Source organism: Arctopsyche grandis, chromosome 8 (genome assembly GCF_051622035.1).
Source record: "Arctopsyche grandis isolate Sample6627 chromosome 8, ASM5162203v2, whole genome shotgun sequence".
NCBI lineage: Eukaryota > Metazoa > Arthropoda > Insecta > Trichoptera > Hydropsychidae > Arctopsyche > Arctopsyche grandis.
The window spans coordinates 16,780,696-16,808,164 of NC_135362.1; the positions used below are offsets into that span (position 1 = coordinate 16,780,696).

The 27,469-nt window shown below is 30.8% G+C and overlaps 2 protein-coding genes across 2 annotated transcripts in view; one reads left to right on the plus strand and one right to left on the minus strand.

The window, feature by feature from the left end:
* Positions 1 to 21,210, minus strand: part of LOC143916211 (trypsin-1-like) — a 38,604-nt gene extending 17,394 nt beyond the window's left edge. The window contains exon 1 of the mRNA XM_077437195.1: positions 20,962 to 21,210. Within this exon, the coding sequence (XP_077293321.1) occupies positions 20,962 to 21,004 (43 nt within the window). The 5' untranslated portion in view covers positions 21,005 to 21,210. The remainder of the gene's footprint in view (positions 1 to 20,961) is intronic.
* The window catches only part of Epac (Exchange protein directly activated by cAMP), a 129,689-nt gene that overhangs the window by 48,646 nt on the left and 53,574 nt on the right, over positions 1 to 27,469 (plus strand). The window lies entirely within an intron of this gene.

Sequence of the window (27,469 nt, forward strand, 5' to 3'; positions counted from 1 at the left end):
ATTGGTTTTATACAAAATGTATTGAATTTAAAGTTGAACATTTTTGAAAGGAAATAAAATTTTGATTATAATGGAGAACTTTAATAAAGATCCAAGTAACATAATATGTATAAAAAGACACGGTTTACTATGGTCAAATTAGATATTCTATGGATTTTTTTATGTACCAAATTGTTTTGATTTTGCTGATGATAGTGCGTACCCCTTCCTCGTTTTAAAAATGTTGAGTTAATTGTAGCACTTTAAAATCGGATATGCTGTTTCAAAACATATTTGTGATTTTTATTCGAAAAACTCACATCCATAAAAAGCCGCGTTTCGTTAATACAAAGGGTAGTTAACGAATTCATGGGTTTATCATACGTGGAATCATAATGAAAGCGCGTAATATAAAAAGGGAAATTCTCGTTTGACGATGGAAATTTTTCACCGGTTGGTGGTACTTAGATTGCCAGAATGAATAAAAAAATTTAATCGGATATAATTTATGGCAACGAAATAATAAAAAAAACGCATGGATTCGCAAGTGTCGATCTTCGCGAAAAAAAGATCCATTTTTATGAAGAGAACACTCTCTCACACTTTTTATTGTTTCCATTTGTTGCAATTTCGCCTTGTTTTTTAGAGTGAAGTGGGTATCTCAAAGATCGCCGAAAAAGTACAGAGACAATTTTCGTTTATAAAAAATTCAATAAACCAGTTTTTGGTCCGTTTGTGAAATTGTTTCAATATAATATTATGTACGTGTGTTTGTATAAACATATACATATGTACTCCTAATATATCAGATATTTGTCCCTAATCGCTGTAAAATATTTCAAGCTATAATTTTGGTATCAATATGTACATATATTATGTTATACGAGTTAATTCATGAATGCTAATATTGTAGGCGATATTTCGGCGGTCGACACAAACAAGCCGTATTAATGGGTTTCAACGTTTTAAATAATGATGTGGCTAACATGGCAGAGTGTGGTTGCATTAGGAAATGCACCGGAAACTACACGCGGCCTGTTGCATGCACTAACTAGGATGAGATGAGAGGACGCTGCGAGGGTAGAGAGGGAAGAGGGGGTTGTGTGGAAAAACCGCAACATGTTCGTCGCATATTCAATTTTCCAGTGCATTTTCCTGCAGTATACTACATAAACACGCAAATTGCGCTCTGGCAAATAAATTGCCATCACGTTTTTCATTAAGTACACAAAAATAAAATTACGATCAAATATTCAATATAAACCATACAGGATAAACACAAAATTATTTATTTATTATTATGTTCAATAACGGTAATATCTAATTGCTAAAATCGATATTGATCATCTAAAGATGAATGATTTATGTGACAAATATGCAATATTGTTAGTCTCGTGTCTATGTATGTACATATTTTAGGGTCGTATTTTTGATGCTGCGGACGGTAGAAAAAGCAACCTGAAATATTAACGAAACCAAATTGTACTAGGTATCGAAAAAAAATTCGAATAAAATCACATTCCCGAAAAAATCATTTTCTCTATATGAAACCATTTTTTCTGTATAAAAATGTAATTGATACCAAAACGGAAGAAATTCGAATCTTCTAGGTTAAATCGTATTTTCAGGATGAAAATCATATACATATTCGGGATAACATTAAATTTTCCGGATAAAATTATTCTTTCGCGATGAAATTTATCCATTGTCCGAAATAATCAAAATATTTCATTTACAACACGGGAGATTCAATTATAGTGTGCGTAACCTCTAATACCGCACTTGCTTTTATTAAGGTAAACATTGATTTTTAATGTACATATGTACGTGTCAGTGGCGTGCCGGGAAAATCTTTCTGTTTTTATCGCACAGCCTTTCTTACATTTGCAGCAGGATACAAGGGGACTCGGTATAATTTCAAATAGTCCCCTTGTATTCTACTCTCACACACATACGTATATACATACATATATCCACAGCACGCCACTGGTACGTATGTATGTAGAAGTATTATAGAAATGTAACATCATAAATCGATTACTTTAGTTTAGTTTATTCGATAAGCCTTTCATTCTCACATTGTAAGATACGAGCTTTCAAATATAATACAGTTCTTTTGCCCAACGTGTATATACATGTGTGTATATATATATATATATATATATATATATATATATATATATATATATATATATATACATACTTAAGTTATATACACTGTCCTTTATTATTATTATTTTTTAAAGTTATATGCACAGAAGTGTCTTATAACTTTCTATCTTCCACTATCTATCTTCTTTTTCCTTACTTTAGGTACCTACAAATAAATTGTTCTTATTTCTAGTATAATAACTATGGATATCATTATTTCTTATTGTATAATCCTTTAAATACTTAGGTGGTTATTCAGCTGGATAATCTGCAACTCTAGCAAGAGACGATCGATCCGGGTTTTAATATACCTATACTCGATCACTCAAATGTTGCCAGCAGCGTACATGAATAGATTAATTACTCGATTTTGCCCGGGACATTTTTTAAATTTACCATGATGCCCCAATTACGGGTTTTGCCATAAGGTGAAACCTATAGCCAAATTTGTACATATGTAATTTATATAAATTTATAACATTATTATAAATTTGAAAATATATTTAAATAATGGTGACGAACGAGGATCGTTCAACAATGAAAACCGTTTCAACATTGAAATCAGATTAATTGCCAAACTCTCATAGGAAACGATCGACCTGGAGTCAAATACACACATATATCTAACGTCTGTCCAGCAGCACCAGGCCAGGGATTGAACCCATGACTCCAGTTGATTATTGATTAGCATTATACGCTAACTACTGGGCTATGTATTTTGCTAGTTATTATTATTATTATAGATTTGAACCCACGAACTCTCTACTGGTACACATTGGCTCTACCAGTAAGCTACGCTGTGGTTAATATGTAATGTTCATACATACATACATATGTAAAAAGTAAGCACAGTCTACCAGCTGCTGTGTTATTTCTAGTTTGTCTATATCAATATCGCAATAAATTTATGGGTAAACATTCAATTTGCGCCACGTTGCGCCATGGCATTTCAAATGCGCCGTTATTGTTTGTATTATATGAGCCGTTATATGTACATATGTATGTATATGGAAAGTGGAAAGTCCACTTTTCTTCATTTCGAGAAATATTTCGCAAAACATTAAATATCATGTTTCGTGTTTTACAATATTTAAAAATACTCGTAGTCTGCAATACGTTTATTTTGCTTTTTCAAGATTCTAGACATATCGAATCAAAAGAAGTGATAATAATTTGTGAATTAAGTCAATCCGAATTAGGGTTTTTAGAACTGAAAATTGAAATTCCGCCACTTTCAAATATAACGGCTCATATTAAATCGAGTACGTTGTTATGTATTTTCAAACATACCTATATTCATAAAATCTAAGTGACAGATACGTCGATACGTATTTTTATGTAGTACCCGTGTAACTAGTTTTATTGAAAATGAAATATGAATGACGATACGAGCGATATTCAATCGCACTCGAACTCTGTTGAAAAGCGTTTTCAAAAGGCTGAAAAGGCTGCCCGGAAAAACATACCCATCAATAGGTTCGATCACCGACCCCTGCGAACGGCGCTTTGTATCAGACGAAAGAGCCGTCGATATCGTATATGTGTTTATAGAGTACGGATGAATGTATTCAAATAATTTAAAAATTGCACCGCATCTAGTATTTCCCTCGGGCGCGGCACATCTAGCTTTTCCGGTCCGAGAGCGTCATCTTTTATGCATGCCGACTTTGGACCGAGCGATGGTTAAAAGCTCTGAGTCGCACGACTCAGCCGTGGAAAATTCTTAAGGTCGCCGTCCACGTTCCGAACGGTCACTATCAATTATTCAGCTTTCGCTGGCGGCGGCCATTTACTACACGTGCGCCATGGAAACGCTTTCGGGGATTTCCCCGAAGGCTGGCGTGCCCGCGTTTGATGGCTTAATAATTCTTGCGGTTTTTGCACTCGGACGAGTGTAACGCTCGGAAAGATCTATTTATCGGTCGTCGTTTCACATAGAGATGAATCGCATCATTCTGACTTTGTATACAACGTAAAGTCGATTTCGGTCAAAAACAATGTGTTTGTGTTATATTTTACATAGAATCAATCATTCCAAATGAGGTAAGATTGAGCGCAATAAAAGTAATACAATCTGAAGTGTATGTTCTGACTAGTTGGAATATATTTCATCTAACCTGGTACCGACTACCGTTATACATAGTTGTAGTGTAATTTCAGTTGTAATATATTTTGACTAGTTGGAATATACAACGTCTAGCCCGCGTAAGTTGATTTATGTGGCGAATTACTTTCCAATTTGTCAAGATACATTACATACTACCGTTATACCGACTACCGCTATACATACATAGTTGAAGTGTAGTTTCAGTTTTAATATATTTTGACTAGTTGGAATGTATTCCGTCTAGCCCGCGTAAGTTGATCTATGTGGCGAATTACATTCCAACTTGTCAAAATATATTACAACTAAAAAGACAGTTCAACTATAAATTGGTACCAGGTTAGATGGGTATGGTTAGGTTTTCGTGAAAACGTCACTCAACTAGTAAATTGAGGAAGTCACATGTTTGTTTTGAACACATTCTTAGTGTTATCATTTTATGATTAGTATTATAATATTTGGAATTTTTAGCAAATATTAACGCATTATTGAATTCTAAAGTATTCGTAAAAACACCAGAACTGTCAAGACTCAACTCTCAAAGATATTATAATACAACTGGCGCACCTTATTGAAAAAGTATTTGCACTTGTAGAGTGATAATTTACAAGTTGAATTTTATCCGAATATGAATGAATATGAAAAGGCCGTTGACATATATTACAATGAAAATACACTTTGACTGTAACATATCCATTAAATTAGTACGTGCGTAGTTTCGTATTCGGTTATTAAACAATTAATGCTATCCATTAAAGTTTGGTGTCTAAATTTTCAAGTTATATTAGTATATTCGCGAGATCCGATAAAATTTTCATTGTTTTCTCCGATTTTCGTTTCGAGTTTAAAGTAAAATTAATTCATAATATGTATTTGTCTGCTCTTAAGACAAGTCGTTTCCTAAATTTTAATCACGATCAGTGTAATTATTTTTCTGAATAGTAAAAAAAGCAGTTTATTTGTGAACAATTTATTTTATTGTGAATTTTTCGATAAAATCGTATTTGTATTTAATATGAAAGCGATAAACAGAGTTGTAAGTGGTAAAGTTTGTTTCAATAAAGTAAAATAACGACCCATTTACACATAGCGTGTAGAAGAATTTCAAAGTTTGTAAATAATAACTTTGATTATAAATCTTTTTTGGTATGTTGTATTTCATATTGTCTATCTAATGTTAATAAAAGCAAGTTTGCTTTTCATTTTATTTTATTATTTTTCTAGAAATGTCAAACGACGGTAATATGTATGTATGCATATATGTATACGCATATGAATATAATTTTCGATATAATGTATTATTTATAAGTATAAATTAATTTATTTCGTATTTGAGATAAAGAGAAAAGAAACTTTTGCATTAAATAAGCGCGCTTTGAAAGTACCATTTTAACCGTGCAACCGTTTTTCTTTCCACTAGAGTGGATACGCAATACTCTGAGAGGGAATTCTACTAAAAGTCCCCTTTCAATGAAAATACGTATGTTTTGTATCATTCCCGTGTGAGCCTGCGTAATGTTTATTATTTTGTAAAATGTAGATGTATATATTATTGTTAGGGGGTGTTTGTAATTTGTTCTTGTATAATACAAACGATGTTAGGTTAAACAATTTATATGCAAAATGTTGCAAGTACAAAATATTTAATCGAATTTAAACTTTGCATTGCTTCACTGTTATATTATAATATTATCGCATGCAATTTGATATTGTCCTTTTAATTACTATACTACAGTTGCATTCATATTAAATATTCACCATATCTAGTTTGGCATGAGTATCGATATGTACCAGCTTGCTTTTGGGCCATGATAGTTTTTGTGGCCAAATCGATTTTTTTTTTATTTTTCGTATCTGCAGCTTTTAATAGAGAGATAAAACAAAATTTAAATATTTCACCCTTGAAATTAAACGCTAAAAAGTTTTTCCGTTGAAATGTCGGTAGCATGTTATACCAAATTGACAGGTTAATTATAATCTTCCAGTTGAAGGCGTGGTCCTATTTCAGATTTTAACATAAATGAAATCCGATACGAGCTAACTAGAGTCCGATGAAAGCTATTTCCGAATTGTATTTACAATGTAGAAATCCGCCCATGTTAACAAAGCTCGCTATTCCGATTTCAGGTCAAGCTCGCAAAAATATGTGAATTTCAACAAGGTTTCGTGATTATTATTTCTCCCGAGAATCACTGAAATTCAGCGAACACGTACCGTATATAATTATTAATATTGCAAATGTAATTTTGCAACATTCAATTATAAAAATTCAGTGAATTTCGTTTCGTTAAAAGTAGAGAAATCATATAAATTTACTGGTTTACACAGTCCATTTAAATTTATTAATAGAAATGAGAAAGTGTCCTGTACAGACCGAGAGAGAGAGAGAGAGACACAGAGAGAGAGTAGGAAAATGGGAAGAGAAGCGAACAATAGTCCACACACGGAACATTTGCGTGAAAATTTGCATAATCGATCGTATTTTGCAGACCCAGTTGCTCTAATGAGACCAGACGTACGTATGCTAAATGCTAAAATCGCCATGTTAATACTCTGAGAATTTGTTAATATTCATACATACATGAAACGACTAATAATTGTACTCCATAGATTTGTTTCATATTTCATTTGATGCTATTGAGAACGTGATTATAGTGATAATACAGAATATTTACAGATACTCGATATTGACATGGTTGCTTTTGACTGTCGAGGGATTATTGATGATATTTTTATACGATTTAGTAAAATATATATAGATTTATAAAAATATATATAGATTTAGTATATAGATATATATAGATTTAGTAGTAGATATATAGATTTAGTAAAATATATAAAATATATATGATAAAATATATATTTTATACGATCTAGTATATATTATACTGGAACAATATTCTTTTAAAAAAACAAATGTATGTATATGTATATAAAAATTATACATGATTTTTTTTTAATATAAAGATGCGGCAAGTGTCTCGCTACCTTTCCGTTTCGGTATAATTTTGACATTTATATATGTAAGTATGATTTTGACATAAGTCTAGACGTGAAAGAAAAATATTTTTGTCGGAAATTCATCTATTATTGACATAATTTTTTTAGAAGAAAACGGTGCAAGGAATATTGAAATTCAGTTGATATTTTATGAATTTGAATTGATAAGTTTTAAAAATTTGTGTAAGAAAAAATGAAGGTATTTGATTTCTGTATGGGTTCCTAACATTTCCCTCTAATTAAGAAAGGAGTAAAAATATTTACGATTGTTATTTTGTATTTTTATATATATATTTTTTTATAAATATAGAATTTTCTAATAATCTTAATGAATTAAATTGACGTTGTCTCATCGAAGGTTACCGGAAGTCAATTTGCCCCTTCAATTAAAATATTAACCGGATAATGGTTGACTTAATGAGGCCTTAACGGCGTTGGGTTGTTTGCATAAAAGGGCGCAATTCTCCTGCAAATTTACGTCGAAGCGTCAGGATGCCGCGTCGTTATGCAAATATACTCGAAAGTATGTGAGTTTAGTACCTCTGGTAGCATTCCTGAAGTGTAAAAGGACTTTTTCCTCCCTTTCTAATATTTACTTCGATTCGCCGTAGGGTGAATGCTAATATCATTCGCAATTTACCGACGCGACGAGAGGGATTTATAATTTGCAATGCGGTTCGACCGATCGACTCAACTTTTTCGCACTTTTTACTTAGTATTGATATTTTGTGGGTGACTAAATAATATATGATAAATTAAATATAAATAATTTGATTTTATTATGAAAAATAAAAAACATAATACGTAAGTCCCTGACACATTAATTTATTGCTTCGCCGTTCGCAATTTTGACTATGACAAAACAATATTATATTTATCGATTACTAGTTATATGTATAGTTATAATATTTTCAATCTTTCAATTGGTTCAAGAAGCGTGAAAGATTGATCGGATAACGAAAAAAAATATGTCTCCGAAATCAACAGTGCGTAACTTTAGATAAACAAGGTGAAATCTTATATCGTTATGAACGAAACTCTATTAGAACAAAATTCATTTACCAAAGTCAATTTATTGGAGTTATATTAAAAAAAAAACACTCAATTTAGTTTGTTTATAAAGCTATAACATATATCTTATTGTTATTAAGATGCGATGTACATGTGTGTGTACATATGTATGTTTTTTTAACATCTTCTCTTTGTTCGCGCTTTACAATGTCTGTCTTTCGTGTTTGTCGTGACGATTGTGCCAAAGAGTGTTTCTTTGTAAAATATGCAGCTTTACTTATTTTTGTTCTTTCTTTCTACATTTCCTCTCTGTAAAGTATTTTCAAAATAGTAAGAGCATCTTTTCCGTGGATTTTGCGCAACGCTCAGCGAATTTATGTCCTTAAGTCTATGGATTTATGTATGTATATGTGTACATACGTGCGTATGTACAACCATAATTGATAGAATCCATTCTGATGTGAAATATTTGATTTCAGCTAGACTACACGAAGATGTTGTTTCTAGTTTCTGCTTAAATTAAACACTTTCGTCGAACGTCTGCGCGCATTTCTCGCCGTCTAGTCAGTTCAGCATTAAAATTGTAATTAATATATTTCAAAGTTGGAAAGCTCGGAAATTACCGTACTTCGATCTGGTTCAATTTCATTGAGCTTGCTTTGCTGACACAGGTGTTAAAAAATTACTTTCGACTTGTTTGCGACGCAAAGGAACAATTTTCTACCAATTTTCTTTTGGAAAATTTAAAATCTTCTCATTTGTTTTAAATAAACGAATAAAATAAATAAATGTACGTACATATTTATGTATGTATGTATAAAAAAAAATGTATATTTATATATGTATATATATATATATATATATATATATATATATATATATATATATATATATATATATATATATATATATATATATATATATATATATATGTATATATATATATATATATATATATATATATATATATATATATATATATATATATATATATATATATATACATTTCATGTATGTATATATTATTTCGAATTGTAGTTTGATGTCACCCAATCGTGATTTTATGTGAATATTTACGTGTAGGAAATATGTTGCCTAATTACAGTAGAGAAATTAATTTACACAAATAATTAAATGGAAAGGAGTGAGTGTATGTATATGTAGTATCTATCTTTATACATATACAATATTGTAAGCCAGATTTTTATGGTTGTTAAAACCATGCGACGTCTGGGCTATTGAAATTTATACAGGTTACCCGAGGACAAAATGGACTTCACGTAATTTCAAGTTATTGTCAAAAAGGGATGTTCTGAAAGTAATATAAAACTATACATATATACAATACTATATTACAGTATAATTTTAATATTTATGTATTTACTAGCTTCTTGATCAGGCACAATATTGGTGAGTTGCATTCTACATAATACCTGGTTTGACATCGAAACTGTCACTGCACTTTGACGTCGTTGCAGCATAATAAGAAAATTCCGCTTCGCATACATAGGTTGTCGAAAACGGAAGTAAAATAATAATAGCTTGTTTTGAAAAAATGGGGTACTCTTCTAAGAAACTCGCCCAGAAATCATTTAAAGGGTGATCTTTGTATTTTTGTTTAAATCAGTCACTAATTAAATTAATTAGATTTTCATACTTACTTGCGCTTAAGCCTACTGGTTTAGCTACCACGGAAAATGGATTTCGAACCCAGGAATCGTTCTTACTAGTTTTACGTTTATATATATATATATATATATATATATATATATATATATATATATATATATATATATATATATATATACATATATATAGGTTTTCGGAAAATATTTCATTCCAAGAATATCCTGTTAACTATTTCCATTTTTTTTTGCTTAAATTGAAGTTTACTCATAAATCTTCAAACCCCATTCAAAAATTCTTTGAAAATTACAATACCGAACAGAATTTAAAAAAAATGTAAAAAAGATCGAGTGTGGCATTTTCTATGTCTAACACTGTATATACATAATTGTTTGTAATTGGGCAGGAAAACGTATTGGGGTTTACCTTTTAGGTTTTTATGGCATATACATACATATGTATGAATAAAAATGAAATATGTATGTAGATCAAATGAATAAAAAAACGCACGTAGTTCGCATCCCGTTTGGATTAATTTATCTTTGGTTTTACTCGGTAATGAACCGAGTTACCTTTACCACAGAATCAGATTGCGAATGAGGAACAAGACGAAGATTGCTTTATTTAGTTGTTTATGTTTGAATGTATGTAGGATATATATATATATATATATATATATATATATATATATATATATATATATATATATATATACATATACATATATATATATATATATATATATATATATATATATATATATATATATATATATATATATACGTAGGATATATATATATATATATATATATATATATATATATATATATATATATATATATATATATATATACACATATATATATATATATATATATATATATATATATATATATATATATATATATATATATATATATATATATATATATATACATATACATATATATATATATATATATATATATATATATATATATATATATATATATATATATATATATATATATATATATATATATCTTCAATATATCTCCGGCTACGTTTTATAGAGGTTTAGCAAAACATTAAAGTTTACTTTGAGGCAGCTAACTAACTACCGTGCCAAAAGCCTCTTCCCCCACGGTCCAATCCCTCGTGCCTTCGGCCAGATTGCCCATTGTCGAAGACGGCGAAGCCTTCAAACATCTTCCAACCAAGATTGTACGGCCTTTAAGGGAAATTTCAAGTCCCCCGAGTACCACCGTTTCGGGTTCTTGAAAAGTAAAGCACGATTTGGAAAAGCATTGAACCCGCGATGAAAAATAAAATTTCGTTTTCATTCACAGAAAGCCTTATATTTATTTGGCACAATTTATGTCGGAAGCGAAATTTGAACAGTTTCAACTTCGAAGTTTCATTGTACTTCATAAGCGGAAGCTATATGGCTAAAATTATGGTTAAAGCCGTCATTGCAGGGTCCGGATAATACTGCAATCACTCTTACAGCTTGTCGCATGAAAATAATGCATTATAGTTAATGAGGTGCAATATGCATGCAATAGCTCCACAAAGCGCTGAATATTCTCCAGTGTTTCCTTTCCATTAATTATAACTATCGCGTCTCGTGTGCGCCGCTTTAAACCCCTCAACTATAAAATGTACGAATAATATATGTACATATGTATGTACAAACGTGTATCTACATACATATTTCCAGCATCCAAAGGGTTTGGGAAGTTTGTATCAAGTTACACAGAATTGATACATTTGATATGTATGTGCAAAGTACTTAGGTGTGTGTACATTTTTTTATCTAGCTTTGCTCAGAAAAGCTCTATATGTCTCAAGTCAGATTAGTTGCGAAAGCTTTCACGCCCAAGGCTGTCGTAGTGAAATTTTCCCACGAATTTTCCTCGGTGTTTGTATTTTTTTCAGCGCGACACGTCTTTACACTGTAGGAGTAATGATATTTTGTATATTTTTTTACTGCGGTTGAAATGTGCTTCGACTATGTACCTCGTCATTTATAGTCTTCCGTGAATATTTACATCGAATTTTTCGTTATCGCTGCAAAAATTTTCATTGTTCTTCGGATTCAGATTGGGCTTAGAATTTTTTTAATATTATGATGATTTGAATGTTGAAATTAAAATAAGATATAAATAAGTAAATATTATGTATACATATGTATATAATGCATGTGCTACTGTATTACGTTTCGTACGAGATTATACTCTCATATCCCTGAGGGGGAATAGACGAAGGAACTGAAGGGGATTCACCTGTAATTTAGAGGTGGCTTACCGATAGAACTAACTTTACTTTTTACCCGACTTTTGTGGAGCCTCAATTTGGTGGCTAATTTAAAACTCGAATCCTCGTTAAGCTGCCGGCACCGTCGAGAAAATCGAGACTTTCGCTTTTTTCCAGTCTTGGCCTCAAAATCTGATTTATATTCAGATCCATTGTAACGTTCCGCATTAAAATTCTTCGGAAACCGCCCAAACGTTAAATACAAATTAATACAAATGCAGAATATGGGGCGAGGAGGTGAATTCGAATGTATTATATACCGTGCAAAGGTAGAACGTTGACGGGGACAATCAATTTGCGTAGGAAATTCTAACGGTTTAATTCGTAAACATTTATATAATTATTTTTTTATAAATAAAAATGTATCATTAAAATAAAAATAACGATATGCTTCAAGAATAATCTTTCACGCTGTGTATTATTTACGATTTCGTTATTAAATAAATAATGTGATGCTTGGGGTGTTTTGCGTCGTTGAAAATTTACAATTTTCAGCTCGCATGCATAATTGCATCCAAAATGAACAAAGGTTTAAATTCGTGTTTTGTAATATGCAAAACGTGTATAGGCAAAGCGTGAATAAAACTATACGTCGTACATTTTTTATTTATATAAATTTTCACCTTAATATTTCGACGTACCTATGTGGCTATACATATATTTCAATGAATGTTTACTACGCGCGAATGATGTTCAAAGAATTTACAAATGTACATATATGTACCTACATATGTATGTAAGTATGTATGTACATACTATAATATACAAAAAAATTCATTATATTATATGTATAAACCCAATAATAATATTTTTTTCATGTTGATATGTACATATGTATGTTAAAACATATAGTTTAAATGTTTTTGATGTACATATGTACATTTATACGTATGTGCATACATACATACATGTGTGTGGACGTAATTTTACCGAAAGAAGCTTCACGAGTATTTATATTACACTTCCATCGTTGTTTTGTTTTTTGTATAATATAAAAGAAAAATAATAGCATTTGTGGCAAATATCAGTAGCAAACATATGTATGTACATGTTTGTTCAAATACAAATACTCATTTTAGTTTGTTTATTTTTATTGAAAATTGTATCGAAATATCCTAATATCTACAAATAATCCATTATAATATTGTCAGTTTATAAATATTATATGTACATTCTAATAAAAAAAGTATATGTACATATATATACATACATATGTATTTTTAAATTTTCATTAACTTATTGTATGTATTTTCATTTAATTCTACAGACTTTGAGTAATAAATGTAATTATTTTCTTAGACCGTGTATTTTAAGTGTGAAAGAAGATCCTCGACGAGGAGTAATATGTCTGCACGTTCGTATCATCGCCTTTACAAATTTAAAATGGATCTTCTTTAAACTGAACGTCTACTGATAAACTTTTCATCTAGAGGTTCTGCTAATTGGAACTAATTGGTCTGTCGGATGCGACGCTCAAAATCCAAATAAAATTAATCAGCATTAATAGGGTTGTGATTGCGAGGTAGACGGGGTTAGCACATTCGCTTTATAATCTAGAACTTCTATAAGCTCACAGCTCACTGTTTACTTATGTTTAATTATGCCATGTTTCAACATTGATTGAATGGCTTCCTCTTATCCGTCCTTGTTGCTCGTTGCCCTTTGCACATTTTCAGTCCCTGTCACCCCTTCATTCCAGGGCTATCTCGCCATTCAGTATCCGACTACTGGGGCCTCCCAAAGGCCGTCGAAATACTCCAATTTAGATCGTTGGGTCGGTAGTCGAGAGCAGGTGGTTCGTTCCCAATAAACAATCTATGTACTTATATTTCCCCCTCGCTTCGTCGGGATGATGAGATTAAAATTCAATAATGTTCGATTCGACGATAGTGTGAATGTTGAAATTTGATTGGAATCAAATATGCATGACTCGAATTCACATTTTCAGTATGATCTATGAAATTGGATTTTGTATTGTCATTTTTTGGATGTCAGATGTATTCAAAATAAATCAGCATTTAACACCATTGATGACTTGGGACTTCTATATAAATACTTAATTTGAATTCGGGATGGTTTATGAAATATAATATTTTTCATTTAAAAATTTATAACTTTTTCATTGATTCCAAATTCGGAAGTCAATTCATATCTCAATAAATATTTTATGCTTTATTCAGCATGTGGTAACCAACTTTTGGTAAGCACATTGTATACATACATATTTATTTGTATATGTATGTTCTTCGAAGAATTGAATTTTGTATTTTTTAAATTTGAGTGAGATATTATACAGTATATGACTTGTCGTTATGGGAATATGTTTATATGTACATAATATATATAGAGTTCACGATAAGAATGATGAGGTAAATAAGATACTAGCAAAAGTGTCATGCCATGCATTAGTCAGGGGATCTAAAAGTTACGCAGTATATTCCCCAAGGGGGAGTGTTTTTCAGAAAAAAATGTACGTTATAAGTGAATACCATATTTTATGGTTATTTTTCAGGCAATAAGGGCGGGGGGGGGGGTAAAATCTTATACAAGTTTTCTTTCTCTGGTATCGTAAAATATTGTATTCAAGACTCGACTAAATATTTAACATTATATAACTAATGAATGCATATTCATTGTATATATTGAATAACTTTTTCAGCCATTTACGAAGTTGAACTAAAATTATGTATAATAATAATATATTTAAATGCAAAAATGTTGTTACAATTATGGTAGTCGGTTCAAACTTTACTGGCTTTTGAGACGTTTTTTGTAATGAATTAATTGTTAAGCAAATACTTGTTTTCTTTGTTTTCGTTTGTACACAACAAAGATGAAATTATTTATTAAATAAAACGTGTTCCGCTTTTATAAAAATTTTCCCACATAAAACGTTTAAAATAAGTGAGCACGATCCTTTCTTTCTGTATTTTATTATAATTGTAGTGTCTATTGTTTCGTATTGTATATTGTTGGGTGGTGCTTCAATTGTGCATCTGCTATGTCGTAGGCTAGTCTTTAGAATTTTAATTTAAAATATAAATCGAAAATCGATAGGCCATCAGCAATTCAATCGAGGTTGAAATTCATCGTTTAACGGAAAATTTTTCTTCGGTTTTTCTTGTGAAAATGTGGTCGTCGTCGCAAAGAAGATAACGCGATAAGTTTTCTGAAGTCATCAGACTATGGAAAATGAAGGTGTAATGAAAATACTTTGAGACTATCAAAGTTGGATGAACCGCTGCTTGCACAACTATTGCTCGACTATTCAACGAGTGATTACTCTCGAGAGAACGACGGCGTATATACGGAAAATTTATATATTAGTTAGAAGCAAAAACTAATTTGAGATATATCCCAAAATATAATATCATTTAAATACACTCATAATCAAACCATTATATTTATAATATTGTTGAGATCGCTTAGTAATATCATAATAGGGTCTTTGATATTTTTATCCAATGATGTGGGAGTAAATATTATATGGCATGGTTAATATATTTTGGCTGAAAGATTATGTACACATTTCTGTCAATACAGTATATATTTCTGTCAATACAATAAATTATACTTTATAGATGTTTTGTTGATGAACGATAATACTGTTTTTTTCATATTTATAAGTTTAACTGTAGCTTTCACTTACTTAATTAAATATGAATTGAATTGTATTGTTTGCCTCAATATAAATAGATTTAAAATTATTGTACATAAATAAACCTAATGCTTTTGAGCTTTCGAATTAATTGGTTTTGAGTGAGTTGATGGAACCTTCGGGACATAAAATGCTAGTAAGAGTGCAACGTTTTAAGTTCGAGTTGAAAGCTTTTGCATAAAAAGAATGTTGCGAAAAATTATCTAAATTGATGCTCTGAAAATATAAGTTTCTCCTTTAACAGTGTATTTTAGTTGTAATAGAGAATGCTTAATTTGATTTTCGCAGATGCACTATGTATTTAATTGCGCGAGGCTAATTTCAATACTTAAATTGTTGTTATATGTGATGTGGTTGTATAATATTAACTACATTGTACGTATGTACATATACGAAGCCGATTTTTTTCAAATTAGTTTTTTTATAAAACGACTACATCTTAGTGACACTTACCGCGAGAAAAACTTTCGTTAAAAACTTGTTTTTGTGTTCATACCCCATTTTCCCTATCAAACTCGCACTTGGTCTTTTGAAGTTACTCTTGTTGAATATTTCGCAGAGGTGATTTCACCTTCTCAGTTGACAGTGGAAACCCTCATTTAAAAACAATGCTAGGCGATGGGTGTTATTTCACGGTATAAAACTTGTTCGGGCTAAAGTTTCTCCATCGCCTTCGAAAATCTGTAATCTGTTCAGATTTATTTGAAAGAAAAAACTCTTGAACTTTTTAGTTTTTACAAAAATATTTAGAGTGCTAAGGTCCAGGAAGAAAATAAAAAAAGATTTTCACAAGATATAGAACATCGTCAAAGTGGTTTGAATCCTTCAAAGTTCGACATAATATAATTTTGGTATTTTAGTTCAAATGACTGAAATTTAGATGGCTAAAGCGAAAGCATTTCCCAAAGGTGTTTTCATTAATTAAGAATGAAAGTCAGAGGTTCGGAGGCAATTAGATACCTCTCTTGTTCTATCTTAGCTAGTATGTTCATAAATACTTAATTAGTTATATAAAGAAAACTTGAGGCTATTGCGGGTCTATAAATTCTTAAATCTGGACATATGAAGTCGCACCAAAAATCTCGTTCAATGCTTATGTAAGCCCTTGAGATTTTCTTTAATGAAAAACGGCCATAGAATGAAGATGTTTCTGTCTCGTGGAAAATTTGTGGTAAAATTATGCAGGACACCAGGTAACTTTTTCCATTGTTCTCACGGTCGCATTTTCGTCGAGTAGAAATTAAGGCCGAAAGATCACGTTAAAATATACAATATATGTATATAATATAAAATAAATTTTAAAAATGTTTTCGATATCGGAGATAAAGTTTTCTACACTTATAATGAAATATATTGCTAAAAATCAATCCTAATCACATTGGTAAATTGCAATCAATGAACAGAACAGTAATTGTGTATTACGGCGTAGCAAATAAATCTGAATTTATGTATCATATTCAGTAACAGATACTATCGAATACGATTTCCCAGTTGTAGGAGACGCAATTCGCTGGATTCGAATCGGATAAAGGTGGTTTTGACGTAGCACCTTTACCGTTTCAACAGTTCACTTGGATGATTACCCTTAAAGGTCGGTTGCCCTTTGAGCCCACTGTATCGGTGAGCGTGCAAAGGGTATCATATATTATAAATAGAAAACAGGGGCGGCGCATGCGAAACCCATGTCTTCGCATATCACTCGCTGTCTTTTGTGCGTCTCGTCCCATCAGTCGACCATCGAAATGTGTCGCAATCAATGCTTACCGGTCAAAACTAACGGACCGCTCAGTGTAATGGCATGATTTCAAATTCTGTGTAAACTTGTGTTGAATTAAAAATAACCGTGCGGCAGTGTAATTAATTCTGAGAGCATAAGGAGTTTGTATTGGGTAATTAGTTAAACTTGTACTTTTATTTACAAACTTTAACTATGCATATTATTTGCATTTTTCTTGTTCCTAAATTATATATGTATGTATGTAGATATTTATTTATTAAAAAAAATATCTGGAATTGTTTGGCAAAAAACAAAAATTAACAAACAATTTGATTTAAATTAAGGTAGTCATAGTAGCCATATGTACATATATATATATATATATATATATATATATATATATATATATATACACATACATAAATAATGCGAAAATGACTCATTGAAAAAATACTCTTATGCAAACTTCTGAGAGAAAAATATTCCATCATAATCATATTGACGTACTCATATTTGCTTTCAAAATCATAAGGAGTGACTTTCCAAAATTTTGTTATATCATAAGTTAATGGATATGGAAAAAAATTGAGATTTCACAAATTCAGTTCTACTCAATTTCATTTTTCTTAGTGGACTTTGTACGAGCCCTTATTTTTCCGTTTATATTTCGTTTGTAAATACACACTCACTCGTTCATATTCACAGAACGGTATGAAAAGCGTGGCTTTTCAGAAGCAACCTGTTGCGTCTAGCGTCTATAGTTACTTTATACTCATTAGTGCTCATTTCAAAATAGCGGTTTTTCAATAGATTTCATTACTTGGAATTGATGTATTTAATTGAAATCGACGATGTGCAACAATAAATATCTCTCAGTGATGAGTATTCTTTATACACACATGTAGTAAATACATACATATATCTAATCAATATTGAACGTTGATAATGGTATTAGTAATCGATGAGATATCAACGCTTGTTAATGCGTCATATCTGTGATGTATAATCTTATATGTATTTCTATATAAAATAGTTATTATAATGGTTAAGTGGAATCTTATATGACCGATAAAGTTGAAATCGGTACGTATTTGTTGATATCCGTACCCTTCATTTCATATGAAAGATTCGATAATACATATCATATATATAAAGACGGTAATCTGTGTGTGTGTGTGTGTGTGTCCTAACTCTCGCCGAACATAATGAACGAATCGATAAAAATCGATTAATTCATTTTTCGACGAGACGACTTTATCGCGACTCGAACCGATCATCCCAAATAGCCTGAATATGGGTCTAAATTGAGCTAATGGTCTCGGACATCACGCCAAATCCAATTTTTCATTTCGCCTTTTTTTTTAAACATTAATTGAAATATTCCTTCTCGCCATATAAAAATACGTAATTTTAATAATTTCATTTAGCGAGGTTTTGAACCATTTTTTTATGTATTTATTTTCAATTAAATTATAATTATAATTTAAATTTAATTTAAATTTAAATTATTTATATTTTGATATTCGAGAAAAAAATTGATTTCATTCACCGCGGGCGCTGGGAATCGAACCTCGGACCCTCCGATCCAAACGTAATGGCCCTCACGAGCTCGCGTCGCATGCCATATCCTCGCCCAGAATACGTGTTGTAAATACACATCATATGTATATGCACGTAATTTGTTATGTGTAATAATAATATTCAACGTTACGAGGTCAATGACTGTTTGTGTATAATCGGAAAATATTAAATTTTGTAAACGTTAACTTTAAGAATTGAAAATTATTACAAATAAAGAATTGAAAACTATCTATGAGAGTCTACGAAAATAACGGTTCCGGTTCCGGATTTTTTTTTTAGTTTTATACGGCTATATAATAATTTTATACCCATGCGATGATATTTCATCGGGCTATTCACTAGTGTACATATGTTTACGGAAAATTATACTGTCTGCACGCGTTCTCAAAGCGGCTTGAATATTTATACCTATATGTATGTACATATACACGTATAGTAACATGACATCGACGCTTATATTTTTAAATTATATTAAATGAGAATTTGCTTTTATTTTACATGTTAAAATGATTTTATTTATCGGTTCGTATGTATATATGTATGTGCATAAATTTAATATGTATACGTGAGTGTATGCGTAATTTATATCAACACGCTCTCGAATGCAAGCGATTTACTATATACATATATAAATATTTTTTCCTTACGATTTGTGTCCCGACTTTTTATCGACCGGAACGTGTCATAATAATTTTTTTTTATATTGAACTAAATTAAAGCAGCAGGACTCATTCAAGTCACGTTTTTAGAATTTCTGCTGTAACCAGCAACATACATAGCTAAATGGTTAGCGTATAATACTATCAACATAATTATGAATGGTCATAGGTTCAATAACTAGCCCGGTGTTGCTGGCCAGACCTTGGATATATGTGTTTAAGGTCAATCGTTTCCTATCAGAGTTTGTCAGTTTATCTGATGTCATTGTTGAAACAAATTGGCAACCTATCCCCATTTGTTGTCATTATTTGAATATGTTCTAAATTTATGTACAGTACATTTGTGCAAATTTGGCCATAGGTGTTGCCTTGGGGTACAACCCATAATGGCACCATGGTAAATATAAATTTCTTAAAATAAAACATTTTTGATTCAGGATTGTTGAATTCTAAATATAAATTCATATATCCAACTAAATGAAGAACTCCAATAAGGTAGCTACTATAATTTTCAATATAATGTATATTCTATGTACATATTCCTCTATTTTAAAGTAAATTTTATGATATACATTTTATATTATTTTCAAAAAAATCGATAGCCTTTCTATATTATGTATAAAAGTAACACATTTTCATAAAAGATCAGTCATTTCTTAAGTGATTTTATCTTAAATTATTTTTTTTTAAATCAACCATTGTTTGCAAATCAATAATATTTTTCCTTTACTTCGTTGAGCACCAGATGAAAAACATTATTATTGATATTGTAGTTTGGTTAAGGCCAGTCAAACCCTTTATATATGCAACTATTCACATATTTAGTGTTCTTTTTACCTATAAGGTGTTCCAAATAACTAGACAATATTCGAAATCTTCATCATGAACCTCGCCACAAAATTAAAATAACTCAATTAACGCAAGAGCACACATATCTTCAAGTTTATAAAAAGTAATAGTGTAAATTGGATGTGATTTGATCAGCAGCTATAATAATTTTATGTAAACTACGTATCTATACAGTGTAGATGTGCCATGTGCACTGTGCGCATTGTGCATATTGTGCAGTGAGTTTGTCCATCTTCAAACAAAGACTTTTTTGCCCGAAAAATACATACATACATATGCACATCGTGTATCTTTTTGACCGATATCAATAGTAAATGAAGAGTGTGTATACCTGAATGTGCACATTCTACGGACTGTTGATGCAAATCTCTCATGGTTCGTTCACACCGCTGAATAAAATCGACAATTTTATCTACAGTCAAGACTCGAATGCAACCGATCGTGATTGCAACCGGCTTGCGGATTTCTCACACGGTGGATCCGATCCGTGCGAAATTATTATGCGACGCGCATCGCCTTCTTGCAAAACCGTTGCAATTTCGAAAAATTCGACTAAGTCAAACGAACGCCGGCCGAATGCAATCGTTCGGTGCATACAATAATCACGATAGTGGATATATCGGTGTGAACATCTGTGTGTCTAAAGCAGTGTTGTTGTGCGACATCAGTTTGTTGGTATTGTCCGCGTCGGCAGCACGCGTGTTATAGCGATCGTCGTTAGTTCGTTTGATTGGGTATATCGCGTGCTTAGGTATGTCGCGGCACGCGCTGGGTCGTATTTCATTATCGTTGGTTGTAAAATTTTAGGTGTTGTTAAATTGGCTGGCTCAAAAGCCATTCGATAGATCGGCTAGTGTTCCTTTTTTATACCTATGTGAACACATGGAGGATGTGATGTGCTATTTTTCCCCCTGGATTATGTAAAATACGGATCCGCTTATAAAACTGTAAAGTGAATGTTTTCGTTTTTAAATGTACGCTTGTTTTTTCAATAGACTATGAGTTTCGATAAAAATTGAAAAGTAAAATTTTCGATTTGTACGTTATAAGAGCAGTATCTACATATGTAGTATCGCCACAAAAGAGTACAGTCAAAGTTACTTAAACTAAGATGTCATTTTAATTTACGGTCATTCGTCATCCACTGCTGGATGAAGGCTTCACCATCACGCTTCAATTCGTCTCTATTTTGCGTAACTCTCATACATCTCACCCCTCATATTTTTCTAATATCATCTACACATCTTCCTTGCGGCCTTCTTTACACCTTTTTACATTCTATCGGGTACGATTCCAGCACTTATTTTGTCCACCTTTCGTTCATTCTTCTAGCTACTTGACCAGCTCATTGGTATCTTCACTCTATCCAGTGTACCGATAAATTAAGACGTATCGACGCAAAATTAAAAAATTGTGTATTAATAAAATGAAACATGTTTTTATTTTTCTAGAAGTTCATAAATGTGCGTATGTATATATGTAAATATTTAGGTACGAGTTGATATGCATACATCAAAGTCAAAAGACAGTTTTTATTAGGTTTAAAAATATAACATTTTGTTTTAAAATTCAAATATACATTTGCATGTTTATAGGATATATACATCGAGTTGAATTTAGGGGTTTTTATAATAATATTTGAGATAAAATTCAATAATTCAATAATGTAACTATTAACAACAGATGAAGTTTTGTGATCATGCGAAAATTCGAACTCGTGATTTTGACTGATTCGAACTCATGTTTTCATGGTCTACTTTTTTTGTGGATGCTGTCGGAATTGTAATGAAAATACATATGTATTCGACTTTATGGTATACATATAGGTGTAAAATTAAAAATGGTTGTGGATACTGCATATAATCCATTGTACGTTGATTATAAATATATATTTACATTACATATTACAAATACGAGTTGAAAAGTTACACTTTAATCACAAGATTCAATATTTACATTAATTTCCATTGTTTATAATGTTGACCGTTCGATCTTGTTATAACACCTTGGAATTGTTTTATTATTTTTGAAAATTTATGATACCTGTGTTTATATAGATAATAAACACAAGAGAAATTTATATGATTTTAGTGGTAATTAAAGGATAATCTATTTGCTAATAATTTTTTGAAATTAAACAGTTAACTTGAATAGATATATTATAGGTATCTAACAAAAGTCAGGTATCTATTCGGGTCACAAATCTAATCAGTAAAAACGTGTCAAATTGTAAACAAAGGGCTCATTAAGTATACTTATGTATGTACACAAGTTTTAAATGACAATTTGTGGGTGTTTTTTTTTTGTAGATGTTTTCAAATTATACTATCATCATTTTTAGGTTAATTGCACGTATGTACATATATATTATACACATAATCAATAGAAACAATAAACGAGCTTACAAGGAAATGCAATTATTTGTATACGCTTGCGTTGACGTACGAATAGATACATACGATATGTAGGCTAATTATTATTTCTCTTTTATTTCTTAATTATGTTAAAAGTTAACATTATTACACATGTTTATTTAATTGTCATTGGCCAGGAAAGTGCATTGGGTTTACCTGTTAGGTCTTCCTGGTATAAATAAAATTTGGTTCGTTGACGTCATCTGCATGAATGAATTCATTATATGTACATATGTATGTAGTGCACATGTACAAGTATCTATGAATAAATTGCGCAAATTATCATTCGACATTTGAACTATTTATTAACCATCCATAGTTTAACTAGCGATAAGGCGTAACTATGTATGTACCTATATATACATATGTATATATGTACATGTTTGATTTTTTTGTTTAAATATTATTTATATCATATTTTCGTGTAATGTGAGAATTTTCGCATTGTTATATTGTCACTGATATGTCACAGGTACTCATTTTTGTTTGCGAACATATTGCGTTTCCACGTAGGATGTTTATCCAACTGTTAAAGCGATAAAATATACACATTTTCTTATTAAGGTGCCGTATCGAATTTTGCTCGTAGAAAAAAATAAAATAAAAGCAATCTATCGAGATAAGTCCATATTTTATTACGACAACGGTGTGGGAGAAGTCAGTGCGTTTCCTGTGTTTGTCATTGTGAGAGTAACCGGTTGGTGTAACTGAAAGTACGTGTTCTTAATTGGTGATAGTTTAAATTACTTGAAAATTGTGTTTGTGTAGGTTGAAATGTGATGTGTTAAAAAATTCAACAGTTGATTTAAATTGGTAAGTATAGTTTTAATTTATGTCATACTTAATACATAATATGTAATATGGATTGCGAAGGCCTTGATGGGATGAATTTTTATGTGCATACATAGTGGTATTTAAATACGCATAAGTATCAGGCTTTTGGTGCAATTTTAAAAATCTGCAATTTCAATTGAGAAAATATTACCCTTTTGATGCTTTAGCTCAATTCAAAAATAAAATTTAAAGATCATATATTTTTTTATTTTTTGAATAAAAACAGGGATTTCTGGATCCTCCGGTATATTTTTTTCGAAAAGCCGTCGTGTTTTCAACGAAAATGTTTTCCCAGAGTAAAAATAGGTACATTAATGGGTAAAAGTGATTTATATCATCCTTAGTTATGATATTATTTTTAATATCAGATTTATTGTAAATCTTAAAACTATGAATGTGTAAATATATCACTGTTATTGTAGTATCTCGAAGTATCTATGTATTTTTGTTAAGTTAAATATTTGGCTTCATTCAACACGATTTTGATATGTATGTATTTCTATTATTGAACGTTTATTTTTTAACGAAACTATGTATTTTTTTCGAACGATAAGGTGCATCTCTTCAACGCTTAAACAATAAAACGGCTTGTTTATTCTCCGAGCAAATCAAAACATTCGTGAGCGAGACGAATGCTGATAAAATAAAGCATTAATCGGAGAGCAGTCGTAGAAATTTGATTGTGGACATAATTCATTCGCGTTCAACAATTCGGAAAGCTATTGAAATGGCAATAATATGTAGTGCATCGTTTGACCTCAGCTTGCGACCTGGTAAATGAAACCTCGTTCCGATTAAATTGACGATCAGAGTGTGCATCGTTGCACTGAAGTGTGTAACTGATCGTCGATTTAGTAAATAAATGATGGGTGAAAATGGTAAAAGGCCAACGTTCATTCAAAAAGTAGATCGAACGGGAATTGAGCACAAAATTCTAGTATACTTATTTCGGAAAAAGGATAATTGGCGGGAAATTGGAACGCAATTTTCCGCTTGAGTATTTGTTCGGTTGTCTTTTTATTTAGGTATGCGTCGAGAAAATCAATATTTTCCATTGTGTTGTGACGATTTGTGCCGCATCAAAATGGCTTGTATACATATGAATATATTTCATATTGAAGTTTGGTTTATTGTTTGTTTGTTTTAAATATACATGTTTCCTCTGCTTAAAGAATTTATATATTTAAATGTCAATTTTTGTTATTTTTAGACGGGTAAATTGTACGGTCTGTTGGTTAATCGAAGTGTTTCGGTAGATTGCACACAATGCAATGCACCGATTATTTAGTACAGTTCATTGAAGCAAAATAAATCACCTGAAAAATGCAATAAGCTTTCTTCAATTTTTAATACAATATTTTTTCTTGTATTTTAATGCAAAGTCCGATGAAAGTTGGAAAATCATTTCACAATTTTTGTTTCGGTAACAATATTTTAATAAACATGTACATGTATACACGCAGGAAATAGGAAATAATTAAAAGAAAGCCATGTCAATTTTGTATGAAATCATCTCGGTGAATAAGCCAGATAAAATCTCAATTTGAATTGAATGGAAAGTAGGAAGAGACAATGATAATGCTTCAACAATTAAGTTTAATAAAAGAGGTGCATGTTTTTCTTTTGTTCATAAATTCCATTAATAGAACTTATTATATTTTATATTTATTTAAATATAAATGTTAAAATATAACAAATATATAAAAGTTGCTGATCATTTTCTATTTTACAATTATTTTTTCTCGAGGGTCAAAAATCATCCATTTACAATTTTTAGTACAATTTTATATTTGAAATTGGCTTAAATCCACTTTTCTTTATTTCGAGAAATAAGTATTTCACAAAACATTAAATATAATGATTTGAGTTTTATAATATTTAAAAATACTGGTGGCCTGTAATACGTTTATTGTGCTTTTCCAATTTGTGTATTGATAACAATTTGTGAATTGAGTTTAACTGAAATAGTGTTTTTAGTACTGAACATTTCCGTTCATCCGGACTTATTCCACTTTCAAATATAACGGCTCATACGTACATACATACAAAGTATATGATATTGAAACTAAAGACTATTTGAAGTCTGTGTTTATACTTGAAGGGTATATGTAGACATATTGTAATCACCGAGACTCTTCACAAGTGTGTTAGTATGGTTATTAACGATTGTATTATATGTACATACGTACATACATATATGTAGAAGCTACTGGTTAGTTTGTTAGTAATGCATAACGGAATGTTATTTCTGGTCTGTAGTTTTTCAGTTTAGTATATGTACATATGTATGTATGTACATACATGAGCGTGCTATATTACTATTTTTAGGAATTTGTTTTGGATTTTTTGGAGATTGGAATGGTTAGTATTGGAGGCATTATACAATAAAGGTGCAGCATATGCAAATATAATAGGTACATATACATATGTAAATATGTACATATGTATTATATACTATGATAAGTTAATATGAAGCTAAACAGTTTGAAAATTGAATTGTATACATATATCGAAATCTTTCTGGAAAGATTTTTCGAAACTATCTCAAAAAAATACATATGAAAATTTCAACTTAAAAATGGACGTAGGGATATTTTAAATTCCGATCGAAGAAATTGATGTCATCGTTCAAAGTTCATCTGTTATAAAAAAACGCATTAAGATAAATAGTATATAATTTTGGGTATAAAAAAACTGCAATTGAATGTCGATGTTTACGATGTCGACAGTACTTAAATAATTCGACATTGACTCATACAAAAATAATTTGCACAGCAAGTACACAGTACCTAGGAGAAAGATATTTTACCTTAAGAGGGCTGTACACCCGAAACCTTAATTTTGTTACCGTTCCTTTCTTCGATATATATATTGAGTGTATGTATATATTGAGTGAATGCGACAATATATATCATTATATATATTAAGTGAATGCGACAGTTGCGCTTCGACCAGATAAAACGTATTTTAAATTGACAAAATCGAGGTTTCATTTTCTCCTCCAAAACTGGACCAATTTTTTAAAAAATTTCATCATCGGTATGAGAAAGATACTTTCTGTGCATTTATCGGCGTATTTTTTTAAAAATCGACCGTTAAATAAGCACGCTGGACTCGTTTCGTGGGTGTAAAAAAGAGGCGATTTTATAGATTTTTGGCGGCTCCTAGCTCCTTTAAAAAATAATTAATCAAAAAAATAAAAGGATTGATGCACCCCAGTGGTAGATATCCATAGCATATTAAAAAATAATTTCTCTAGTGCCATAATTGAGGAAGGGAGAAGTATAGTACGTTTATATGGACAAGGTGCTGCTGTCCAGCCCTCTTAACGTTCCAAACTACATACATATAATTCAATTCATTCACTTTTTATAAATTTCCTTTATTATAATAAAATGGCTTATTTTTGATATTTGACATTTCTCTTTCCGTCTATTTATTTAATTAAGCAAATGCGTACATGTGTGTTACGCAATCCGCTTTCTGTTACTTTGAGCGTGAATCGTTTGAATAGTGATCCCATAGTAACCATTGTGCGAGCACAAATTAGCAGTATTCAAATACATAACATACATATGTACATATGTACGT